Source organism: Bubalus kerabau, chromosome X, assembly GCF_029407905.1.
Source record: "Bubalus kerabau isolate K-KA32 ecotype Philippines breed swamp buffalo chromosome X, PCC_UOA_SB_1v2, whole genome shotgun sequence".
NCBI lineage: Eukaryota > Metazoa > Chordata > Mammalia > Artiodactyla > Bovidae > Bubalus > Bubalus kerabau.
Window position 1 is genome coordinate 107,412,497 of NC_073647.1, and position 20,895 is coordinate 107,433,391.

The following is a 20,895-nucleotide window of genomic DNA, read 5'->3' on the forward strand; positions in this document are numbered from 1 at the left end:
TTCCCACAAAGACAGAAAGTAGTGAAATAGGTAAAGTGTTTATTAGGAAGAAAAAGAGTACAGCATGTGTAGATAGACACACGGCAAGACTCAGAGGTAGAGTCCCTGAGTCAAGCCCTCATTGCTGTTTGAATTAGTCTTATGGGACATTACTTCCAGGTTTCCTTTGGACAATCATTTTGATTTGCCTGGTTCACAGTCCCTATTTGGTGTATCTTAGGGTCCTCCCATGTGTGTGCATGCATCTCTTAGCCAAGATGGAGTCCACTGAAGAGGCCAATGGGTAGCTTGGCATCACTTAGCATCACTTCCCTTTGACCTCCAAGGAGCCTATCTGCACATGTCTGGTTGGGGAGGTCTCCCGACTGAGAAATATGTGGTCTGGGCAGGGGTAAGTCTTCTGTCTTAATTGTCCTGCTATTCTTCTCTTGGAGTTTCAGTCCAAGCAATGACATCTCCTATTACTTTACCTTGGGGTGGGATGGGGCTCATCTGTCCACTGCCTTAATAAAGTTCAGCAACTGTACTCCTTGGTATTTACTGAAGTGAGCTGAAAACTTAGGTCCACACAAAAACATGCACATGTATGTTTATAGCAAATCTATTTATTTATATCTGACAAAAGTTGGAAGCAACCAAAATATCCTTTAGTAAATGAGTGAATAAATAAACTGTGGTACATCCAGACAACAAAATATCATTCAGCAATAAAAAGAAGTGGGCTATCAAGCCATGAAAAGACACAGGGAAACCTTAAATGCATATTACTAAGGGAAAAAAGCCAACTGAAAAGACTACACATGGTCCCAATTATATGACATTCTGGAGAAGGCAAAAGAATGGAGACAGTAAAGAGATCAGGGGTTCAGGGAGAGGAAGAAAGGGGTAAATGGGTGGAACAGGGAATTTTAGGGTAATGAAACTACTCCATATGACACTGTAGTGGTAGATCATGTCATTATATATTTTTCAAAACCCCTAGAATGTACAACACAAGAGTGAACCTTAATATAAACTATGGACCTTAGTTAATAATAACATATAAGTCAATTATATCTCAATAAAGCTGGAAAAAAAGAAAAATTATTATTATTGGTTCATCAATTGTAACAAATGTATCACACTAATGCAAGATGTTAATAATAAGAGAGACTGGCTTGGGTAAGGGGGTATATGGAAACTTTCTTGCACTTTCCATTCAATTCTTGGGTAAACCTAAAGCTGGGACTTCCCTGGTGTTCCAGTGGTTAAGAATCTGCCTTGCAATGCAAGGGATGTGGGTTCAATCCCTGGTCAGGGAACTAAGATTCCATATGCCATGGGGCGACTAAGCCCAGGCACCACAACTACTGAGCTTGTGAGCCACAACTAGAGAGTTCGTGTGCCAGCAATGACCTGCATGATGCAATGAAGATCCCATGTGCCACAACTCAGACCCAATGCAGACAAATAAATACTTTTTTTAAAAAAGGAATGAAGTATGGATACATATTACAATATGGATGAAACTTGAAACCATTATGCTAAGTGAAAGACTTAGCATAGCCCATTTATTTTAATTACTTATTTTATTTTAGCTATGTGGGGTCTTTGTTGTGGTGCTTGGACTCTGTTGTGGTTCACAGGCTTTCTCCAGCTGCAGCTCACAGGCTTCTCTTGTTGCAGAGCATGGGCTCTAGAGCACACGAGCTCAGTAGTTGTGGCTCATGGGCTCTCTAGTTGTGATGTGCAGCTTAATTGCCCCATGGCATGTGGGATCTTAGTTCCCCAACTAGAGACTGAACCCGCATCTCCTGTATTACAAGGCAAATTCTGAACCACTGGACCATCAGGGAAGTCCCTGTATTATCCTATTTAAATGAAATGTTCAGAATAGGCAAATCTGCAGAGACAGACAGTGGTTTCCTAGGGATTGGGAGATGGGAGCTTTAGGATGACAGCAAATGGGTATAGGTTTTTTGGGGGAGGTAATGAAACTATTCTAAAATTGATTATGGTGATGGTTACAAAACTCTGGATATACTAGAAGTCACTGAATTATACACTAAACGGATAAATTTTCTAATGTATAAATTGTATCTCAATAAAGCTGTTAAAAAATAAAAACATAGCTATGCACACAAAGGACACACAGGGAAGGGTTAACAGTTGAGAGCCCAGTATATAACGGAGAACTGAGGGTGGGGATGAGAAAGAGACTTATTTTCCACTGTATACCTTTATGTGTCATTTGAAGGTTTTTATCCTGTTCGCGTTTAACATAATCTAACGTTCCCCTCAAATACTGTTTCCAACAAGCCTACCTTGCTTTTCCTAACTTCACTCAAACAACGATCTCTCTTATATTATCTCTCAAACTAAGACAGAAAAAAATCAAACAATTCCAAAGGAGGAAAGAAAAGTAATGAAAGAAATGACAAAACCCATGCAGAAAGGAATTCCATAAGTATATCCATTCAGTGGAATATTGTACAGCCATTTGAATGATGTTTATAAAGAATTTTAATGGGGAAACATTTGTGTAAAAATGGCAAAGTATAATTGACTATACAGCCTGATTCAAATGTCTTTCAGGCCTAGAATACAGCCTAAATGCACCAAATTTCTAATACTGGTTTTGTTCAAGCAGTAGGATGTGTTTTTTCCCCATATTTTCATCAATAAACATATATTACTGTTGGAGAGAAGGTTATTCATTTTATTATTTGGGGACTTCTGAGCAGAGGTTGTGAGAGAAAGAATATATATTTTATATATTATGTGGTTTTTAATATATTAATATATAAAAATATATTTTTTATTATTTTAATGGAAAGTGCCCAGTCTGGGCCCAGTATTCTAGCTCCGGACCCTCCAAGGCCACACTCCACCCTTTCTTTCAGAGCACAGCCCCCACCCACCTCTCCCTTCTATCAACCAGGCCCCTTTCAATCCAATCACTCTTATCCTGCCCCTTGCTGAAGCTATGATCTACTTTGCTTCTCAACTTTCTCATCTCCCCTCATTGTAGAGCCTGACACTTCTATACAAGTCCTGCCCTTGCTGCTGATTAGATGCCTAAACTTATGTAAGTAACTGCCTCTCTAGGAGCCTCAAGTTCTTCAGAGATGAACCAAGATATTAATAGTTTCCACATAAAGGGGCTGCTGTGACTGTTAAGAGGTTATGTATAGAGAGATTTGGGCTTCCCTGGTGGCTCTGATGGTAAAACATCTGCCTGCAATGCAGAAGACCCAGGTTCAATCCCTGGGTTGGGAAGGGAATGGCAACCCACTCCAGTATTCTTGCCTGGAGAATTCCATGAACAGAGGAGCCTGGCGGGCTACAGTGCATGGGGTCGCAAAGAGTCAGACACGACTGAGCGACTAACACACAAACATACACATAGAGACTCGAGTAAGTAATAAAGCTCAGCGTTGATGCTCCATCTCCCTTACCCTTCTCCTGCATCCTCCTCCATACATCTTGATGTCACCAAGGTCACCTTAGGTGTTCAGGATATGATTTCTTCTCTCTCTTCTGCCTTGAAAATTGTTTCTCTAAGGTGCCAGTTTGAGGCATGACTCCACCACGAACTACTGCAAAGCTGTTGTCTAAAGGGGATGTTGGGAATAATATGGAAGTGACTTGGACTTCATCAGACTTGGAGTCTCACCATTGCTGTTCTTAGCTGTGTGGCTTTGGCAAGTCACCTAAGTCTCCCTATGCCTCACTGTACTTACCTATAAGGGGGAGGGGAAATAATAGCACCTATCTCAGTGGGTGCCTTCACTTTCTATCTGCACTGCACCCCTTCTCCCCCACCACACCTCACCTCCCTGCTCACTTGGCTGGTTTGGTCTCACGCTGCACCGGCTGATGAAACAAGCCACACCCCATCCTGGAGCAACAACACCCAGGAGATGAGAGAGGACCTGGTCAGAAAAGAGTGACATGCAAGCCCTTTTGGGGAAGGACTGAACCACCACAGAGCTGAACCCAAATTTTGTTCGTCATTCAACCACTCATGCACCTGAATGCATGCGATGAATATTTGCTGACCCTTCCATTCAGACCAGCCAGATTCTGGGCTTTGCTGGAGACAGAGTCAGCTGCCCTCGTGGAGCTTCTGACATGTAGGCGAGAGAACCCCAGACATCAATTCCACATGGGGCAGAGGAGAGGGGAGCTCCTAGGGCTGTGGAAGCCCAGAGGACAGGATCCAATCTAGCTTGAGAATCAAGGCAGGCTGCTTGGATGAAGTGACGCTTGAGGTGAGTTCATTAGATTTGGAGAGTCATTGTCTTCCATGCCGAAGACATTGTAAAGACACCTAAGGGAGAGCCTGGTACATTGAAGGACCCACTTGTTGTTAGTTCAGTGGCCAGAGCACAATGTGTGAGGCCAGGGTAGCAAGAGATGAGGCTCGAGAGGCTTGGCAGGGGCCATAGGTGGCCTTAATTGCCCAACAAGGAGCTAGAACTTTATCCTTATGTGGAGATGGGTGTCACAGAAGGAAGCGATGTTTTAACTTCTAAACCCATATGTTCTCACTGTTGGTGTCCAGAATAGTAGGTTAAAGACAGCCAGTCTGGAAGCAGTGAGGCCAGGGAGTAGACTTGGGGTCATTCATATGAGAGATGCTGAGGCTAGATCAAGGTAGTGGCAGAGGATGAGGAAAAAGGATAGAGTATTTGGGAGACAGAAAGAAGAATCAGCAGGACTTGGTGAGGGATTGGCTATGAGGAGAGAAGGGAAGTTTGGGCTGCACATAAAGCAGAGAATACAGAGGAAACGTATAGCACATGTGCCAGGGAGTAATTAGATCATGATGGGAGGAACTCTAATGGCTGAGAATTCAGTGTGGGATATCAGGGGCAGAAATACCTTTCTGGAGGAGGAGAGATTCAGGCTAAGACTCACTGTATCCTTGGACCAGTCACCTTATTTTCCTTTGGTCCTTTAGGTCTCCACCTGCTAAACTGAGAGACAGAGAATGACCGTTGTGAGGAGTGAATCACATAAAGAATGTTCAGGACTTCCCTGGTGATTCAGTGGTTAAGAATCTGCCTGCTAATGCAGGGGACACAGGTTCAATCCCTGGTCCAGGAAGATCCCATGTGTCTCAGAGCAACTAAGCCTGAGTGCCACAACTCCTGAGCCTACATGCCCAGAGCCCATGCTCCGCAACAAGAGAAGCCACCACAATGAGAAGCCCACACACCACAGCACCAGCACAACAAGTGGTTCCCTGCTGTCTGTAACTAGAGAAAGCAATGAAGATCCAGTGCAGTCAAAAAAAAAAAAAAAAAAAAAAAAAAAAAGTCCAGGAGGTGCCAAGCCCTGTGGGTGATTTGGAGGGGGAGATTTGTGGGGCAGGTGTGTTTGCTCCAGAGGTGGGGCTGGACTACCATTTGTGCAGTATCACTGCCACTGTCAGGGGGAAACACTTATTTACAAGATATATATGGGGAGGAGATATGTGACCTGAACACGTGTGTTGGATTTAAGGGCATGAAAAGCCAAGACAGTGACTTCCCTGGTGGTCCAGTGGTTAGGACTCTGCATATCCACTGCAGGGGGCATGGGTGTGATCCCTGGTTGGGGAACGAAGATCCCCACATGCCAAGTGTTGTGGCCGAAAAATCGAAAAAAAAAAAAAAAAATAGCCAAGGCAGTCAAGTCACTCTTACTCTAGGAGGCCATATCTTGACAGTCAGGAGTGAGGGACTTCTCTGAACAGTGGACCCCAGAATGCCACTTCCTCAGGAAATACTTAAACCAAGGCCTCTGGGTTCTGATCTCAAGTCATCACCTGAGTTGCAGTGTGACCCCGAGTCAGTTCTAACCCACTTTGTGTCCCAGGTTTCCCACATGAAAAATAACAAAAGCATATGTGTGTTGGTGGAGAGGTGGATGGAATGTGTTCAAAGGTCTTGTACAGGTTTGTTATGCTTCAGTTTTATGACCCTGAATCCTTTTTTAAAAAGTCTAGCCCTGTCTCCATCGCTGACTTACTGTGTGGCCTTGAGCCAGCTTCTGGACCTCTCTGGGCCTATTTTCACATCTGGAATATCAGGAGATTGGGTAAGAGAGTCTCTAACATCCAATGATTCTCCCTGGAGGATGCTCATCATCTTCTCCAGCTGAACACTTCAGACAAATCAGAGGAAAGCGAGGTCCAAATCTTCCGTCTTCTCCCACTGCCCTCCCCTCCCTACTGTCAGGAGCTCGCAGCACTGGCTCCCTTCCCAAACTTGTTGCTATGACAACGGGTTACAAATAACTCAGATGCAGACAAAGATTTTAACTCAAGAACTGCTGGGCCAATGGCTTCTTCCTCTCTCCCCACATCAGACCGAGGGAACAATGTGATGAATTCTTTGGGAGCAAATTACTCACCTGCTCACAAGCCTGCCAAGGCTCCTCAGTGTCATGCAGTTAAGTCCTGGCATCTTGAGGCCCTCCTGGAACCTGATTCAAATCCTTCCAAATGTCACTCCCATTTTTTGAGCACCTACTGTCTGCCTGCCAGCCAATCCCTGTGTTGGATGCTTTACATACTGTAGCTAAGAAAATCTTCCCAGAATTCTATCAGATAAACATTATTATTCCTGTTTTATAGAGGAGAAAATTGAGGCTCACAAATATGACTTAAGTAAGGAGGTCAGCGAGTCAGAATTCAAACTCAAATCCACCAGATTTCCAAACCCAGGCTTTTTTCATTGCCAGTGGTTCACAAATGTTGGTCTAGACACTTGGGGCATATTCAGATAATCTGAGACAGTTAACAAATTCAGATTCTAACTTCTATTCAAGAAGGTGGAACACATTTGTCTCCTCTAACTCCTGAGACCTCATAAAATAAGAGTAAAGGAATCAAGTGTATAAACCCACATCTCCAAAGAAAACTGGAGAATTTTACATCAATCAAGGAGAGATTGTAACAAGTTTCTGGCAAGCAGAAAGGAGCTGGAAGAGTGATAGTGAGAAAGCAGGGCAGGCAGAGGTGAAGCAAAATCCACACGTGGCAGCGGCGGGGGGGAGGGGGGGCATCCATGAAGAGAACGTTGGTCTATCTTGCAAAATTCTGGTAAGACTGGTGCAGAAAAGCTATCCTGACAGTGCGAGTGAGGTGCAGAGGCCCCCATTAAGGGGAGAATTGAAAGTATGTGTTGGAATAGTGGACTCCCCCACCCTCCCTCTCACCTTCCCTGTGCTTGTGGGTAGAAAGCACAAGAGCTAAACATGTACACTCAAGCAGAATTGAGAGAGTCCCCCAAAGAAATCAAACAGTCCCAGAGCAAAGCCTCCACTTTATGGACTCCTGCTTTCACAACATAGGTTGTGTTGGTCCCCACCCAGGCACCTTAAGGAGAAATTTAATAGCAGACTTGACAAAACCCTACCCGTTCCACGAGCTCCCAACCAATCAATGTTTTATTGGTTTCATCTTAAATCTATGGGCTGAGAGGTTCAGGGAAATAGATTTATGAATGAACTGATGTAGCAAATATTAAGGCTGGGAGCTTTTCAAGTGAACAAAAAACCTAAGCAATTAAATACAGGAACACAAAAAAGGCCAAAATAATCCAGGTAATTATAGTACATTTCTTGGCTCTGTAGCAACTATGGATTTACTAGGAATCAGGATACAAACACATTGGAAGGGAGGGACAGTATGAATGTATGTGTGGAGAGGGATAAAATCCTTTTCTACCATAACGAGATGTCAAGAGGTAATGTCTCAAATTGCTAAGAAATTGTAGCATATTGTTAGAGAAATGAAATCAAAACTACAATGAGGTATCACCTCATACCAGTCGGAATGGCCATCATCAAAAAATCTACAAACAAGTGCTGGAGAGGGTGTGGAGAAAAGGGAACTCCCTTGCACTATTGGTGGGAATCTAAGTTGATACAACAACTATGGAGAACAGTATGGAGATTTCTTAAAAATCTAGGAATAAAACTACCATGTGACCCAGCAATCCCACTACCGGGCAAATACCCTGATAAAACCATAAATGAAAAAGACACATGTATCCTGATGTTCACTGCAGCACTATTTACAATAGCCAGGACATGGAAGCAACCTAGATGCCCATCAACAGATGAATGGATAAACAAGTTGTGGTACATACACACAATGGATTACTACTCAGCCATAAAAAGGAACAAATTAGAATCAGTTGAACTGAGTTGGATGAACCTACAGCCTGTTATAGTAACAGTCTGTTTATAGTATAGAGCCTGAGTGAAGTAACTCAGAAATACAAATACCATATATTAATGCATATAGATAGAATCTAGAAAAATAGTACAGATGAACCTATCTGCAGGGCAGCAGTGGAGACACAGACATAGAGAACAGACTTGTAGACACAGGGCGGGAAGGAGAGAGTGGGACAAATTTAGAGTAGCATTGAAATATATACATAATTGTGTGTAAAATAGATAGCTAGCAGAGAAGGCGATGGCACCCCACTCCAGTACTCTTGCCTGGAAAATCCCATGGACGGAGGAGCCTGGTAGGCTGCAGTCCATGGGGTCGCTAAGGGTAGGACATGACTGAGCGACTTCACTTTCACTTTTCACTTTCATGCATTGGAGAAGGAAATGGCAACCCACTCCAGTGTTCCTGCCTGGAGAATCCCAGGGACAGGGGAGCCTGGTGGGCTGCCGTCTATGGGGTTGCACATAGTTGGACACAACTAAAGTGACTTAGCAGCAGCAGCAGCAGCAGGAAGTTACTATAAATATATAATACAAGGAGCCTAGCCTGGTGTTCTGTGATGACCTAGAGGGGAAGGATGGGGGTATGGGAGGAAGGCTTAAAAGGGAGGGGATATATGTGTAATTATGGCTGATTTGAGTTGTTGTATGGCAGAAATCAACATAACACCATAAGCAATTATTCTCCAATTAAAATTTTAAAAAAATAGTAGCGTAAGTACCTTCCTTAGAAACATGGTGGTCATTCAGTTAAAAATCCTTTCAACTACAAGTAACAAAAAACCCAACTTATAGTGGCTTAAACAAATACAACATTATTTATTTATTTTTAGTATTTTCACTTATTTGGCTGTGCCATATCTTAGTGTAGCATGTGGGATCTTTAGCTATGGCATGTGAACTGTTAGTTGGGACATGTGGAATCTAGTGCCTGGGCCAGGGCCCCCTGCATTGGGAGTGCAGAGTCTTAGCCACTGGACCACCAGAAAAGTTCCTATTTATTTTTAAAGAAGTTAACTTATTATTAACAGAAGTGCCATGCCAGGGTTCAGCTGCTCAATGATGCCCTCAAGGATGCAGGCTCTTTCTAACTTTATCTTCCTTACTGTGTGGTGTCTACATTCTCATGTTCATCCCTTCATGATCACAAGATTGCTGCTGTCACAGCTTCAAGCAGCACAATTATATTCAAGGCAGAAAAAGGAAGGGGACATTGTGTGTCTCAGGAAAACAAGAGCCTTTCAAAAGGCCGCCAGCAAATATGTCATGGCCATAACTGGGACACACGGCTCTCTCTCTAGCTGCAGGGGAGGCTAAGAAATTATCTGGCTCTTCAGCCTCTGAATGGGAGATGACAAGGGAGAAGAGGGGTTTGGAGTAGTAAATGCCAGAAGGAAAAGCCAAAGACTGGTAAAATAAAGTAGTTACCTCTAGGGAGCAGGACTTGAAGTAGGAAGGAGTGGGACAGGATATATTGCTGGGGTTTTTTATGAGATCTTTAGCATTATTTTATTTTTTAACTATGTAAAGTATTAATATTACTTTGACTAAAATAAAAATTTAGAAATAAAATGTTATGGTTTCTACAAAACAAAAACATTTGAGAAATAAAAGCTGGTAGTTGCTTTCTGTCTCCAGAGAGAAAAGAACATCAATTAGCCTTAGAAGCTAACGAGCCAGAATTGGCTCTTTATTGGACTAAGGTGTCTTGGGTGTCCACCCACTGATCTGACAGAAACTGTGCCATCACTATTAACCTGAAACCAGTACAGCACTGTGTAGCAGTTACATGGGTTGACTGTGGTTAGACAGTCCTGGCGCAATTTCCTGTCTGCCATTTATTAGCTTTGTGACCCTGGGCAATAGACACCTGGGAAACTCACTCTCCTCCTTTATGAAATGAAGGTAATTCAAGGGCCTGGTACTGAGTAAGCACTCAGCAAATGTTATCTACTGCGATACAAATGTTAAGTGTTCTGACCAGTGACGTAATTTGGGTGTACTTTAACAGTATTATGCTTCTACTGAGTTCACTTTTTTTATCCTATTCATGGGCTTTGACTGGACTATCCATGAAAATTATTATTTGTTCCTGAGAGATGTGTGTGCATAGCCTTTGCTCACAGAAGATATGTAGTATGAACCATCAAGAACTGTTCAGGCTTGGATTGCTGTTGGCTCCTGTTGGAAGAAAGATGGTAAAAAGGAACTAGGCTCGATTATTTCCACTACATATATTGTTATTTAACTTTAAAAACAACCCACCCTGTGAAATGTGCTGCTGACTACTGTGATTGCCTTGTATAGGCCACATAGATCAGGTCACCACTGCAGGAAGTAGGTGTGAGAACGTTCCAGAAAGAAAAAGGATATGGGGAGTGCTGTGCTGGCACAGGAAGTACAGTTGACCTGGGAGTGGGGAACAGAACAATGACCTCCTCTCTCTGATGTCAAGGTGAGAGCTGGAGATCTGGACTCTAGGTAGGGAGCATATGGCCAAAAATCATCCAGTTGGTGGATAATCTTTCCCACACGTGGTATCAAGTAGGGACATCCAATAAGTGTCTCCCTGAGGGGCGTAGGTGACATTCTTTTGGAGAGGTAATATCTGGTATCCATTTAGTTTTCCTTTCTGGCCTGGTAAATTATCATCTGTTATTCCCAAGATTCCGATAAAGTTCTATTAAGCACACATACAGAGAAGATATTGCATCCATTTAAAAAAAAAAGATACTATGAAAAAAGCACCTTTGGAGACTAAGAAAGAGTACTTAGAAATTTTAAATGACTGCCAAAAATGAAAAAGTTCAATAGAAGATAAAGTCAGGAAAATGTCCCAGAATGCAGAACAAAAAAGGAAAGACATGGAAAATATGAGAGAAAATAAAAAGACAAAGAAAATGACCCAGGAGGTCTAAAATCCAACTAACAGGACATCTAGGAAGGGAACAGGGAAAATAGACGGGAGAAAATTTGCAAAAAAATAAAACTGATTTCTTGGAGGAGGGGGCATATGAGTCTTCAGGTTGAAAAGGCCCAACCATCAGGTGCCCAGTAAAACAGATGGGGGAAAAAACATATTTTGGGGGTCATCATTGTAATATTTCAAAACACTAATGATGACCCTATACGTGAGACAGCAAAAGAGACACAGATGTAAAGAATTTTGGATTCTGTGGGAGAAGGTGAGAGTGGGATGATTTGAGAGATAGCATTGAAACATGTATACTACCATATGTGAAATACATCGCTAGTCCAGGTTTGATGCATGAGACAGGGCGCTCAGGGCCGGTGCACTGGGATGACCCTGAGGGATGGGATGGGGAGGGAGGTGGGAAGGGGGGGTTCAGGATGGGGGACACATGTACACCCACGGCTGATTCATGTCAATGTACGGCAAAACCCACTACAATACTGTAAAGTAATTAGCCTCCAAATAAAATAAATAAATAAATTTACAAAAAAGATCAAAAGACAATTATAAGCAATCATATGCCAAAAAATAGCTTAACGTAGAAGAAATGAATAAATTCCCAGAAACATACAACCTACCAAGATTAGATCTTGAAGAAATAGAAATTCTGAACAGATCTGTAACTACTGAGATGACTGAATCAGTAATCAAAAGCCTCCCAACAAAGAAAACATAGAACAACATGGCTCCAATGATGATTTCTACCAATATTTAAAAAACAAGTCAATATATCTCAAACAGTTCCAAAAAAAACAGAAGAAGGAGCACATCCAAATTATCAAAAACAAAACAAAATCAAAGGGAACAAATGTCGTTGGAGAAACTGGAACTCGTGCACACTGTTGATTGGAATGCAAAATGGTATAGCTGCTATCGGAAACAGTATGGACAGTCCTCAAAAATTTCAAAATAGAATTATCATATGATCCAGCAATCTCATTACTGGGTATTTATCCAAAGAATTTCAGTCAACATCTTGAATAAATATTGGCACTCCGGCATTCACTGTAGCACTATTCACAATAGCCAAGATATGGAAACAACCTAAATGTCCATTGACAGATAAGCCAATAAAGAAAATGCTGCATATACATACAGTGAATACTATTCAACCTTAAAAAAGTAAATCTGAAATATGTGACAGCATGGATGAACCTTGAGAACATTATTCTAAGTGAAATAAGCCATCACAGAAAAACAAATACTGCACAATTCTACTTATATGAGTATCAGAAATACTCAAATGCATAAAAACAGAGTGGAATGATAGTTTTCAGGGACTGTGGGGGTAAACGGAATTATTAATCAATGGGCATAAAAGTTTCAGTCAAGTAAGAGAAATAAGCTCTAGAGATGTGGTTATACAACACTGTACTTATAGTCAACAATAATATATACTTCAGAATTTATCAAGAGGGTTGATCTCACGTTGTGTTGTTACCACATAGATGCACACACAAAGTAAAACAGAGGCTATGCATACTCTGCAGCCCAGAAATCCCACTTCTAAGTATGTTTCCTAGTGAATTCTCCATGTATATGAAGAGTCATATACAAGAATGCTTACTGCAACATTATTTATAGTAGTAAAAACCTATAAACAACCTGAATGTCTGTGGAGTGCTGTGTGGCAATTCATATGAATAAACTAGAGCATTTGTATTAGTATGTATAGATTCTAAAATTAATGTTAAATAATATTTTTGTAATGTTTTGTATAAAAGTGTTTTCAAAAAAAAGTATGAAGGAAAAAAACATAAGCTTCCACAGTTAGGGAAAACAAGTCGTCAACAAAAATTGAGAACCCAACTTCCAATTAGCAACACTACATGCTAAAAGCACTACTTACACAATTCAGAGGCAAACTGTTTTTTAATATAGAATTCTAAAGACAAACTATCATTCAAATATAAAGGTAAAATAATGCTACATTTTAAGATATGCCAAGACCACAAAATTTACCTTCTTAGGAAGTTACATGTGACGTATCAGTCAGGATTGTTGAGTGCAAGTGACAGAAGCTGCCTCTAGTTAACTTAAGCAGAAGAAGGACTTATTGCCAGGTCATTTTTGTAGCTCACAGAAGTCTAGAGAATCGGGCAGGAGAAGCCACAGCTAAGGTCACACTGTGGGGACAACTGGATCCAAATGCTATGGGCACTGCAAGCCCCGCTGCTCTGACCCCTGGACATCATCCTATCATCACATGCCACTGAAGACAAACTCTAATCATCTGTCTGTTCTCATTTATTTGTGGTCAACTTTAGGATTGTGTTAATCATGTTCTTCAGTCCATGGCATATTATTTTCATCAGTCCATTCAAGGCCCCTCTTTTGCTTGATTTCACTGTAGTATTATTTCTCCCTGTCAGTTCCCACCCCTTCCCCCACTCTCCTCCCAGCTCAGTAACTCTAGTGTATGTCATGTATACACACTTCCAACTCATCTTCCATAGATCTACTTACATATATGCACATCCATGATATTATAGTATTGTTTTACATTTACACAAATGGTAAATTTGTGCCATAAACCTCCTTCTCTTTTTTATCTTTACCATTCAACACTAGGTTTTAGAGACTTATGCGGCTACATGTAAACTCAACTATTTTCTTTTTATTGTTTTATTTATTCCATCCTATGAATATATCACAGTTTGCTTATCCAGTCCCATGGTGATGGTCAGCTGGATTGCTTTCAATTCTTCACTACCATAAACAATGCTGGTTTTCTCAATGGCTTGGTGGTAAAGAGTCCTCCTGCAATGCAGGAGACACAAGAGATGAAGTTTGATCCCTGGGTTGGGAAGATCCCCTGGAGAAGGAAATGGCAACCCACTCCAGTATTTTTGCCTGGGAAATCCCATGGGCAGAGAAGCCTGGCAGACTACAGTCCATGGGTTGCAAGGAATTGGACGTGACTGAGCGACTAAGCAAGCAAGCAAGCAAAAACAATGCTGCAACAAACCACCTCAACTATATTTCTCTAATGACCCGTGTTAAGTATTCTCTGGAATATATACCCAGGAGTGCAATTTCTGGGTTGGAGGGTATACATATACTCTACAGGAGGTACTGCCAAACTATTCTCTGGAACACCTGTACCATTTTACATTCCACCCAGTTTTCTTTTCCTCTCATCATCAGTGCTTTGATGATATCTGACTTTCTCCATGTTGCCATTCTTGTAGTGATTTCTCAATGTTATTTTAATTTTCATTTCTCTATCTGCAGAGTTGAAAATCTCTTAATGTATTCAAGTTTCCCTTGTGTTAATTCAAGTTTTTCCTTCTGTTAATTACTCATTTCCTTTTCCCATTTTCCTCTTGGATTTACTATCTTCTTTTTCTAGAAAGTTATTAATCTTTTGTCAGTTTTACATATTGCAAGCATATTCTCCTAATTTGTCATCCACTTGTTAATCTTATATATTCCTGTCTCCTTTGTGTTGTTCACACTGGATTCAAAGCTATGACTAGAATATTCGGTCCTTGTCGCCTGGTGGGCAAGGAAAGGAAGTCTAACTACCTTTGGTTTCCATAGAGGAAGTGGGGGCCTGCCTCTCATTGAGACTCACATGAAGAGGAATCCCTCCAAATAGGATGAAGATTTAAATACTAGGCAGCCAACAGAGTTCACTCCTTTGGTTATCCAACATATACCTTTCATCCCAGATTTACTCTAAAAATATGCTTTCACAATATGGTGCCTCATATAACCAAAAAATGCACATTCCTTCTGTAAAGGGAGACAGCAACAACATAAGTTATAATGCTTTCATGTGCAAGCAATATAAAACCCAACTCAAACTGGCTTAAATAATAAATGCAATTTATTGGCTCACTTAACTGACAAGTCCATAGGCAGGGAAGACTTCAGGCCCGGTATGATCAGGAATATGGATCCATTTCTCTGTAATTCTCTTGGCTCTGCCTTCTCCATTTGTCAGCTCCATTCTCAGGTAAGCCTTCCACATGCTCAAAAGATGGCTAACAGCAATCAGACTACATACTTCTTTGTTCATGTCCAACTGAAGAAAAGCTATGTCTTCCCTCAAAATCTGAACAAAAAGCTTCAGTGATTGGATCATCTCTGAACCAATCATCACTGTGATAATGTGGGAGATTACTCAGATTGGTTTATATCATAAAGTTCTATACCTAGAGCTGGCAATGGGGTCAATTCCACTCAAATTGCACAGCTATTAATACAATGGGGGAGGAGAGGAATGGATGGTGGAGAACAACTACAAAGGTCACTACAAAGGAGTAAACTAACAAAGAGGAAGATATAAGGTCCAGGAAAGATTGGGTCCAACCCAGAAGAGTAATGAAGGGACGTCCCAGGATGACAGCTGTGCTGCAGGCCTACAGAGCAACCAGTCCAAATTGGAGCAGGAAGACGGAGGGCTCCAGGAGGAAGGTATCTGGGGAAAAAGGGGATTCAAATGATTTTATACTTTCCTTAAGAATTTGGAACAACTTAAGAGGGAGATAAAGTCAGACAATGCAAGAAAAAAAGAAAGGCAATTAGAAACTCCTGGAAAAAACAAAAACTGTATAAGAAAAGAAATGTAATCCTAGGACACTGGAGCATTAGGAACAACATTTACATAATCATAACAACATAAACACTTTATTGACTTTAAACCTTTAGAATGACCTGTTAGCAAAGCATGGATGATTTAATTTTGGTTATCGAACAGAATGTAAATATTATTAATCTTGTTAATATAAAAGTATAAATGAGAGAAGTTGAGAGATTGAAAGAGGGAATATAAATCTATTATTTAAAGGTACAAAGGTAAGAAATAGAGGACATATAATTAAGGACATGTCTATATATTGGGGGCATGGGAGGAGGGCAGTCGGTGGTATTAATAGCAGGAAGTAACAGATAATGTCTAAAAGTGATAAGTTGATAAATAGAAAAAAATTGTATATTATTTAAAGATATGAAGATTATTATCAGAAAAGTAAAAAATAAAGTTATAAGTAGACTAGTAGATTTCTAGGACAACATGGCAGACTTACCACATGTTTATCTCCATTCCCACCTGAAACCTTGCTAAAATAATAGTAAAGGAATAAAAAAAAAGTATAAAAACACAATGATGAAGAGAATGTCCGTCAGGAGCAGGTCCATCAGCGAAAGAGATTCCAAATGTCTGGAAGATAGGAAGAAAATGGAGGATTGATGATTGATGAAGCATGGTGGAGGAAGCCACAGCCTGGAGTATACATGGAGGTGATGTCACTGAGGAGGAGTTGATCTTTCTGTGTAGTAGCCTAGAGTGTTTTGGGTCTTAACAATGCCAGGTATGATATAGAACACGAGTGAGATGTTGGTCTGAAAACAGGGTGATAAATTGTGAAGCTGTATATTGAACTGTTAACCCATCCCTCTGTGTACAATTCACAGTAGCCAGGTGTCTACCCATTAGGCAAAACTAGACATTTCTTTTCTAAGGCAATTGAACAAGCTCAGAGAAAGATCTTTATGTTTTGGCACAGCATAGTAGTCAGCTATTTTCCAATCATTCTAAAGGTAAGCCACCAGTCACCTAGCCCTGTACCCCATACACAGAGCTTTGAATCCAATTTTATTGCTGTGTTCTTAAATATGAGCAAACTACTATACACTACCAGGGATCTGAGAAAAGATTACAAATTGAAAGAGACTACAATAAGCAAATGGGGAAAAAACAAATCCCAAACGAAATAAATATTTCAAAGAACACAATGATATATAAAAATACCTCTATTACTCCAAGAGAGATTCAAGATAATAGCACATCCATTAAACAAGTACAGGATGCTATAAGAAAAGATAACATGAACGGATATTTGGAAATTTTAAAATGTGATTGGCAAAATGAAGAGAAATGCAGGGCTTTCCTGGTGGTCCAGTGGTTAAGAATCTGCCTGCCAATTCAGGGGACACAGATTCCATCCCTAGTCCGGGAAGATTCCACGTGCTGCGTGGCAACCAAGCCTATGCGCCAAAATTGCCAAGCCTGTGCTCTAGAGCCGGTGAACCACTACTGAACCCACGTGCCTAGAGAAGCCTGTGCATCACAACTAGAGAGCAGCCCCCACTTACAACAACTAGAGGAAGCCCACGTGGGACAACAAAGACCCAATGCAAGAAGGAAGAAAGGGAGAAAGAAAAGAAGGAAGGAAGAAGAAGGGAAGAAAAGAAATGCAAGAGAAGAGTTGGAAAATAAAGTTAAATCTTCTTCCAGAAAGTAAACAAAAACAAAGGGAGAGAGAAAACTAGGAAGGGGAGAAGGAAGGAGGTAGGAGGTGTGGCAGCAGTAGAGAGAACAAATAAAAATACAAAAGATCAATTCAGAAAGTCTAACATTCCACTTTAATGAGTTCCAGGAGAGAACAACAACAACAACAAAAAAACAGAAAAGAGGAACGTATCAAAGAATTTTATCAAGGAATATAAGAGGATTTTCCAGAATTAAAGAATTTCAAAATGAAGAGGCCTATCCAATGACCAATGCAATGAATGACAAATCCCAAAACTTAAACACATAATTAGGAAATTTTAAAATACCACAAATACAGTTTTCAAAAAATTACTATTTAAAGAGGGGAGTGAATGGAGTAGAAGTACTTTCCCCTATTCCTCTCCCCAAGTACAGCTAAAATCCTGGGACATTACATATAAACGTAAGACTGAGAGGTGGAGAGAAGGCAAACCTGCTGAGGACCTCAGTAGAAGAGGAGCAACGTGGTGGTGATTTCTTTTGGTTTCCTTTTTACCTCACATATCCTAGACTTGGTGCTGGATAAGATGGTAATTAGATAATAACCATTCTACTCCAGCCAAACACCACAGGAAAAACTGTAGTCCCACCAGCAAAGGCCAAGTGGAGAGCCTAGACTTCTACCTTTGCTGGCTATAAAGAGTAACTCTTCCCCTCCTCACTGGGGTAGTGTTTGGGAAGGCTGAATGGGGAGTCAGAACTCCCACCCTCATCTAAGAGTAATGAGGAAACCCTCTCTCTGGGGTATGTACAGACACTGAGTGGGGATACTGGACTTCCATGCCCATCTGTAGTAACAAGTCAGTGTCTCCTCTTTCACTGCTGGAACAGTGTCTGAGGAGGCAAGTTAAAACAAGATATTTAAGTAATCCTCATATTTAACCCAATACCCCAAATCCCCAGGTTTCAACTGAAAATCACTCATCATACCAAGAATCAAGAAAATCTCAATTTGAATGAGAAAAGACACTCAATAGACTGAACACCATGATGACAGAGATGTTAAAAATCATCTGACAAGGGTTTTTAAGGAGCCCCATCATAAAAATGCTTTAATGGACAATAAGGAATATGCTTAAAACAAGTGAAAAAATACAAATTGTCAGTAAAGAAATAGAAAATATAAAGAAGAATCAAATGGAAATTGTAGAACTGAAAAATACAATAACCCAAACAAAATGGATGGATGGCAAAAAAGGAGGGGACAGAGGAGAATCAGTTAACTGGAATATAGAACAACAGAAATTACCCAATCTGGAAAAAGAGAGAAAATAGACTAGAAAAAAGTGAACAGAGCCTCAGGGACCTGTGACACTATAAGGAAAAAATCTAACATTCATGTCTTTGAGGTCCCAGAAAGACAGAAGAAATAAATGAGTTAATATTTACATAAGAGCAATGAGACTTCAAAGTTCTGTGGGAAAATGGCTTTGAATCTCAAACTTTAGGGGACATCCCTGGCGATCCAGTGGTTAAGACTTGTGCTTTCACTGCAGGGAGCATGCGTTCAATCCCTGGTCAGGGAAGTAATATCCTAATATCCTGCGAATGCCTCAAGCTACAGCCACAAAACCACAATCAATCAATCAAACAAAAAAAGCCCATAAGAAATGAAACTTTATATCCAAGTATAAGAATGGAATACAGTATCCAGGAAGTCTATCTCCTATACAACCTTTCTGAGAAGTTACTTGAGGATGTATACTATCAAAACAATGGAAAAAAACAGACACAGCAAAAACCTTGGGAACCACCAGTAAATAGTCATATAAGCAAGGAAAGCTGTGAAGGAAAGTTCCAAAATGACAGTCATGCATCAGGCCTGGAGAACAACTAGTCCAGATTTGAGAAAGGGACGGAGGGTTCCAAGAGGGTCTTTTTTGTTTGGGGGGCGGTAGACTTGATGTACCTAATGTAAGAGAGATTTTTGAGAAGAAAAAATGGAATATATGAAAAAGTAAAATAGTGAAAGAGAAACAGAATTAGAAACTTCCAAAAAAATGAAAAACTGCTACAAGGAAAAAATTATAAAAGTACATCAATTGGCTCTGCAATGAATATTTAGTCATGTTAAAAATAATTGTTTATTGCTTTTAAACTTTTAGGATCAAACTAAAGACCACATACAGAAAAAGCCTTAATCTGATTACAGAATAGAATTCAATGTTACCAACTTTGATATATAAAAGACCAGATGATAGAAGTTGAGAGGTTGAACAGTGGGGAAGAAGGCAAATAGGAAAGGTATTCTCATCTAACAAAGTTCTGGTTCAGAAAAATGGTCTCTCGCTCATGGAACAAGGAATCAGTGTTGCTTAAATTCAGAAAAGTTATCTACTAGAGAAACTAAATCATATTAAAAACAGGAAGGACAAGAGTTGAACTTGGTGTAAATTATTTAAATCCTCATCTGTCATAGCAGGACATAAAAGACACATCATATGGCATATTATTTAGCAGTGGGGAAAGCAATCAGAAGAAATAACTAAAACTGGATGCTAATAACAAGATGGTAGATGTCCAACTCTTTGCAACCCCATGGACTATACAGCCCATGGAATTCTCCAAGCCAGAATACTGGAGTGGGTAGCCGTTCCCTTCTCCAGTGGATCTTCCCAACCCAGGGATCAAACCCAGGTCTCCCACATTGCAGGTGGATTCTTTACCAGCTGAGCCACAAGGAAAGTCCAAGAACACTGGAGTGGGTAGCCTATCCCTTCTCCAGGGTATCTTCCTGACCCAGGAATCGAACCAGGGTCTCCTGCATTACAGGCAGATTCTTTACCCACTATGCTATCACGCAGGGAAGCCCCTCAGAAAAGTTATTTAACAGAGAAACTAAATCATATTAGAAGCAGGAAGGATAAGAGTTGAACTTGGTGTAAATTATCTAAATCCTTATCTGTCATAGCAGGACATGAAAGACACATCATATGGAATATTATTTAGATATGGAAATAACAATCAGAAGAAATAACTAAAAGTGGATGCTAATAACAAGATGGTAGAGTAGGGATGGGGGCATGTGTGTCAGTACTTTTTTGGTACTGGTTTATTGATTTGTTTTCTGAACACTGTGTATGCATTACTTTTATTTTAAAATGAACATGTATTTAAAATTAATTTTTAAAAAACAGAAAAAGGACATTCCTGCCCACCACTTAACTCCCTCCCCCCAAATGCCCTTGTTCCTGGCAGACCTAATGGTAACAGAATATAAAAATCTTTGAGAAACCTTGGGAGTCTCCTTTCCTACCTCTCCCTTAAATGTAGCTTTACTGCAGTCAAAGTGGAATATTCGTTAACCCAGACTTGCCATACTTGCTTGGAAAAAATATTACTCCTTATCTCCATTAGTTGGAATGTCCCCTATTGTTCAAGGCTTAGCTCAAATTCCACCTCCTCCAATGTCTTCCTTAGTCCACTG

General features: G+C 40.5%; 1 protein-coding gene across 3 annotated transcripts in view; it reads right to left on the reverse strand.

The window, feature by feature from the left end:
- Window positions 1–14,325: 14,325 nt before the first annotated feature.
- The window catches only part of SMC1A (structural maintenance of chromosomes 1A), a 46,110-nt gene continuing 39,540 nt past the window's right edge, over window positions 14,326–20,895 (reverse strand). For 2 of the 3 annotated variants that reach the window (XM_055565669.1, XM_055565666.1), the window contains 2 exons: window positions 16,222–16,355; window positions 15,477–15,614 (listed from right to left, as the gene is read on the reverse strand). In XM_055565669.1, the coding sequence (XP_055421644.1) occupies window positions 16,256–16,355 (100 nt within the window). In that variant the 3' untranslated portion in view covers window positions 15,477–15,614; window positions 16,222–16,255. Of the gene's footprint in view, window positions 15,615–16,221; window positions 16,356–20,895 lie in introns of all 3 variants that reach the window. The other variant, XM_055565668.1, reaches the window with a different exon arrangement.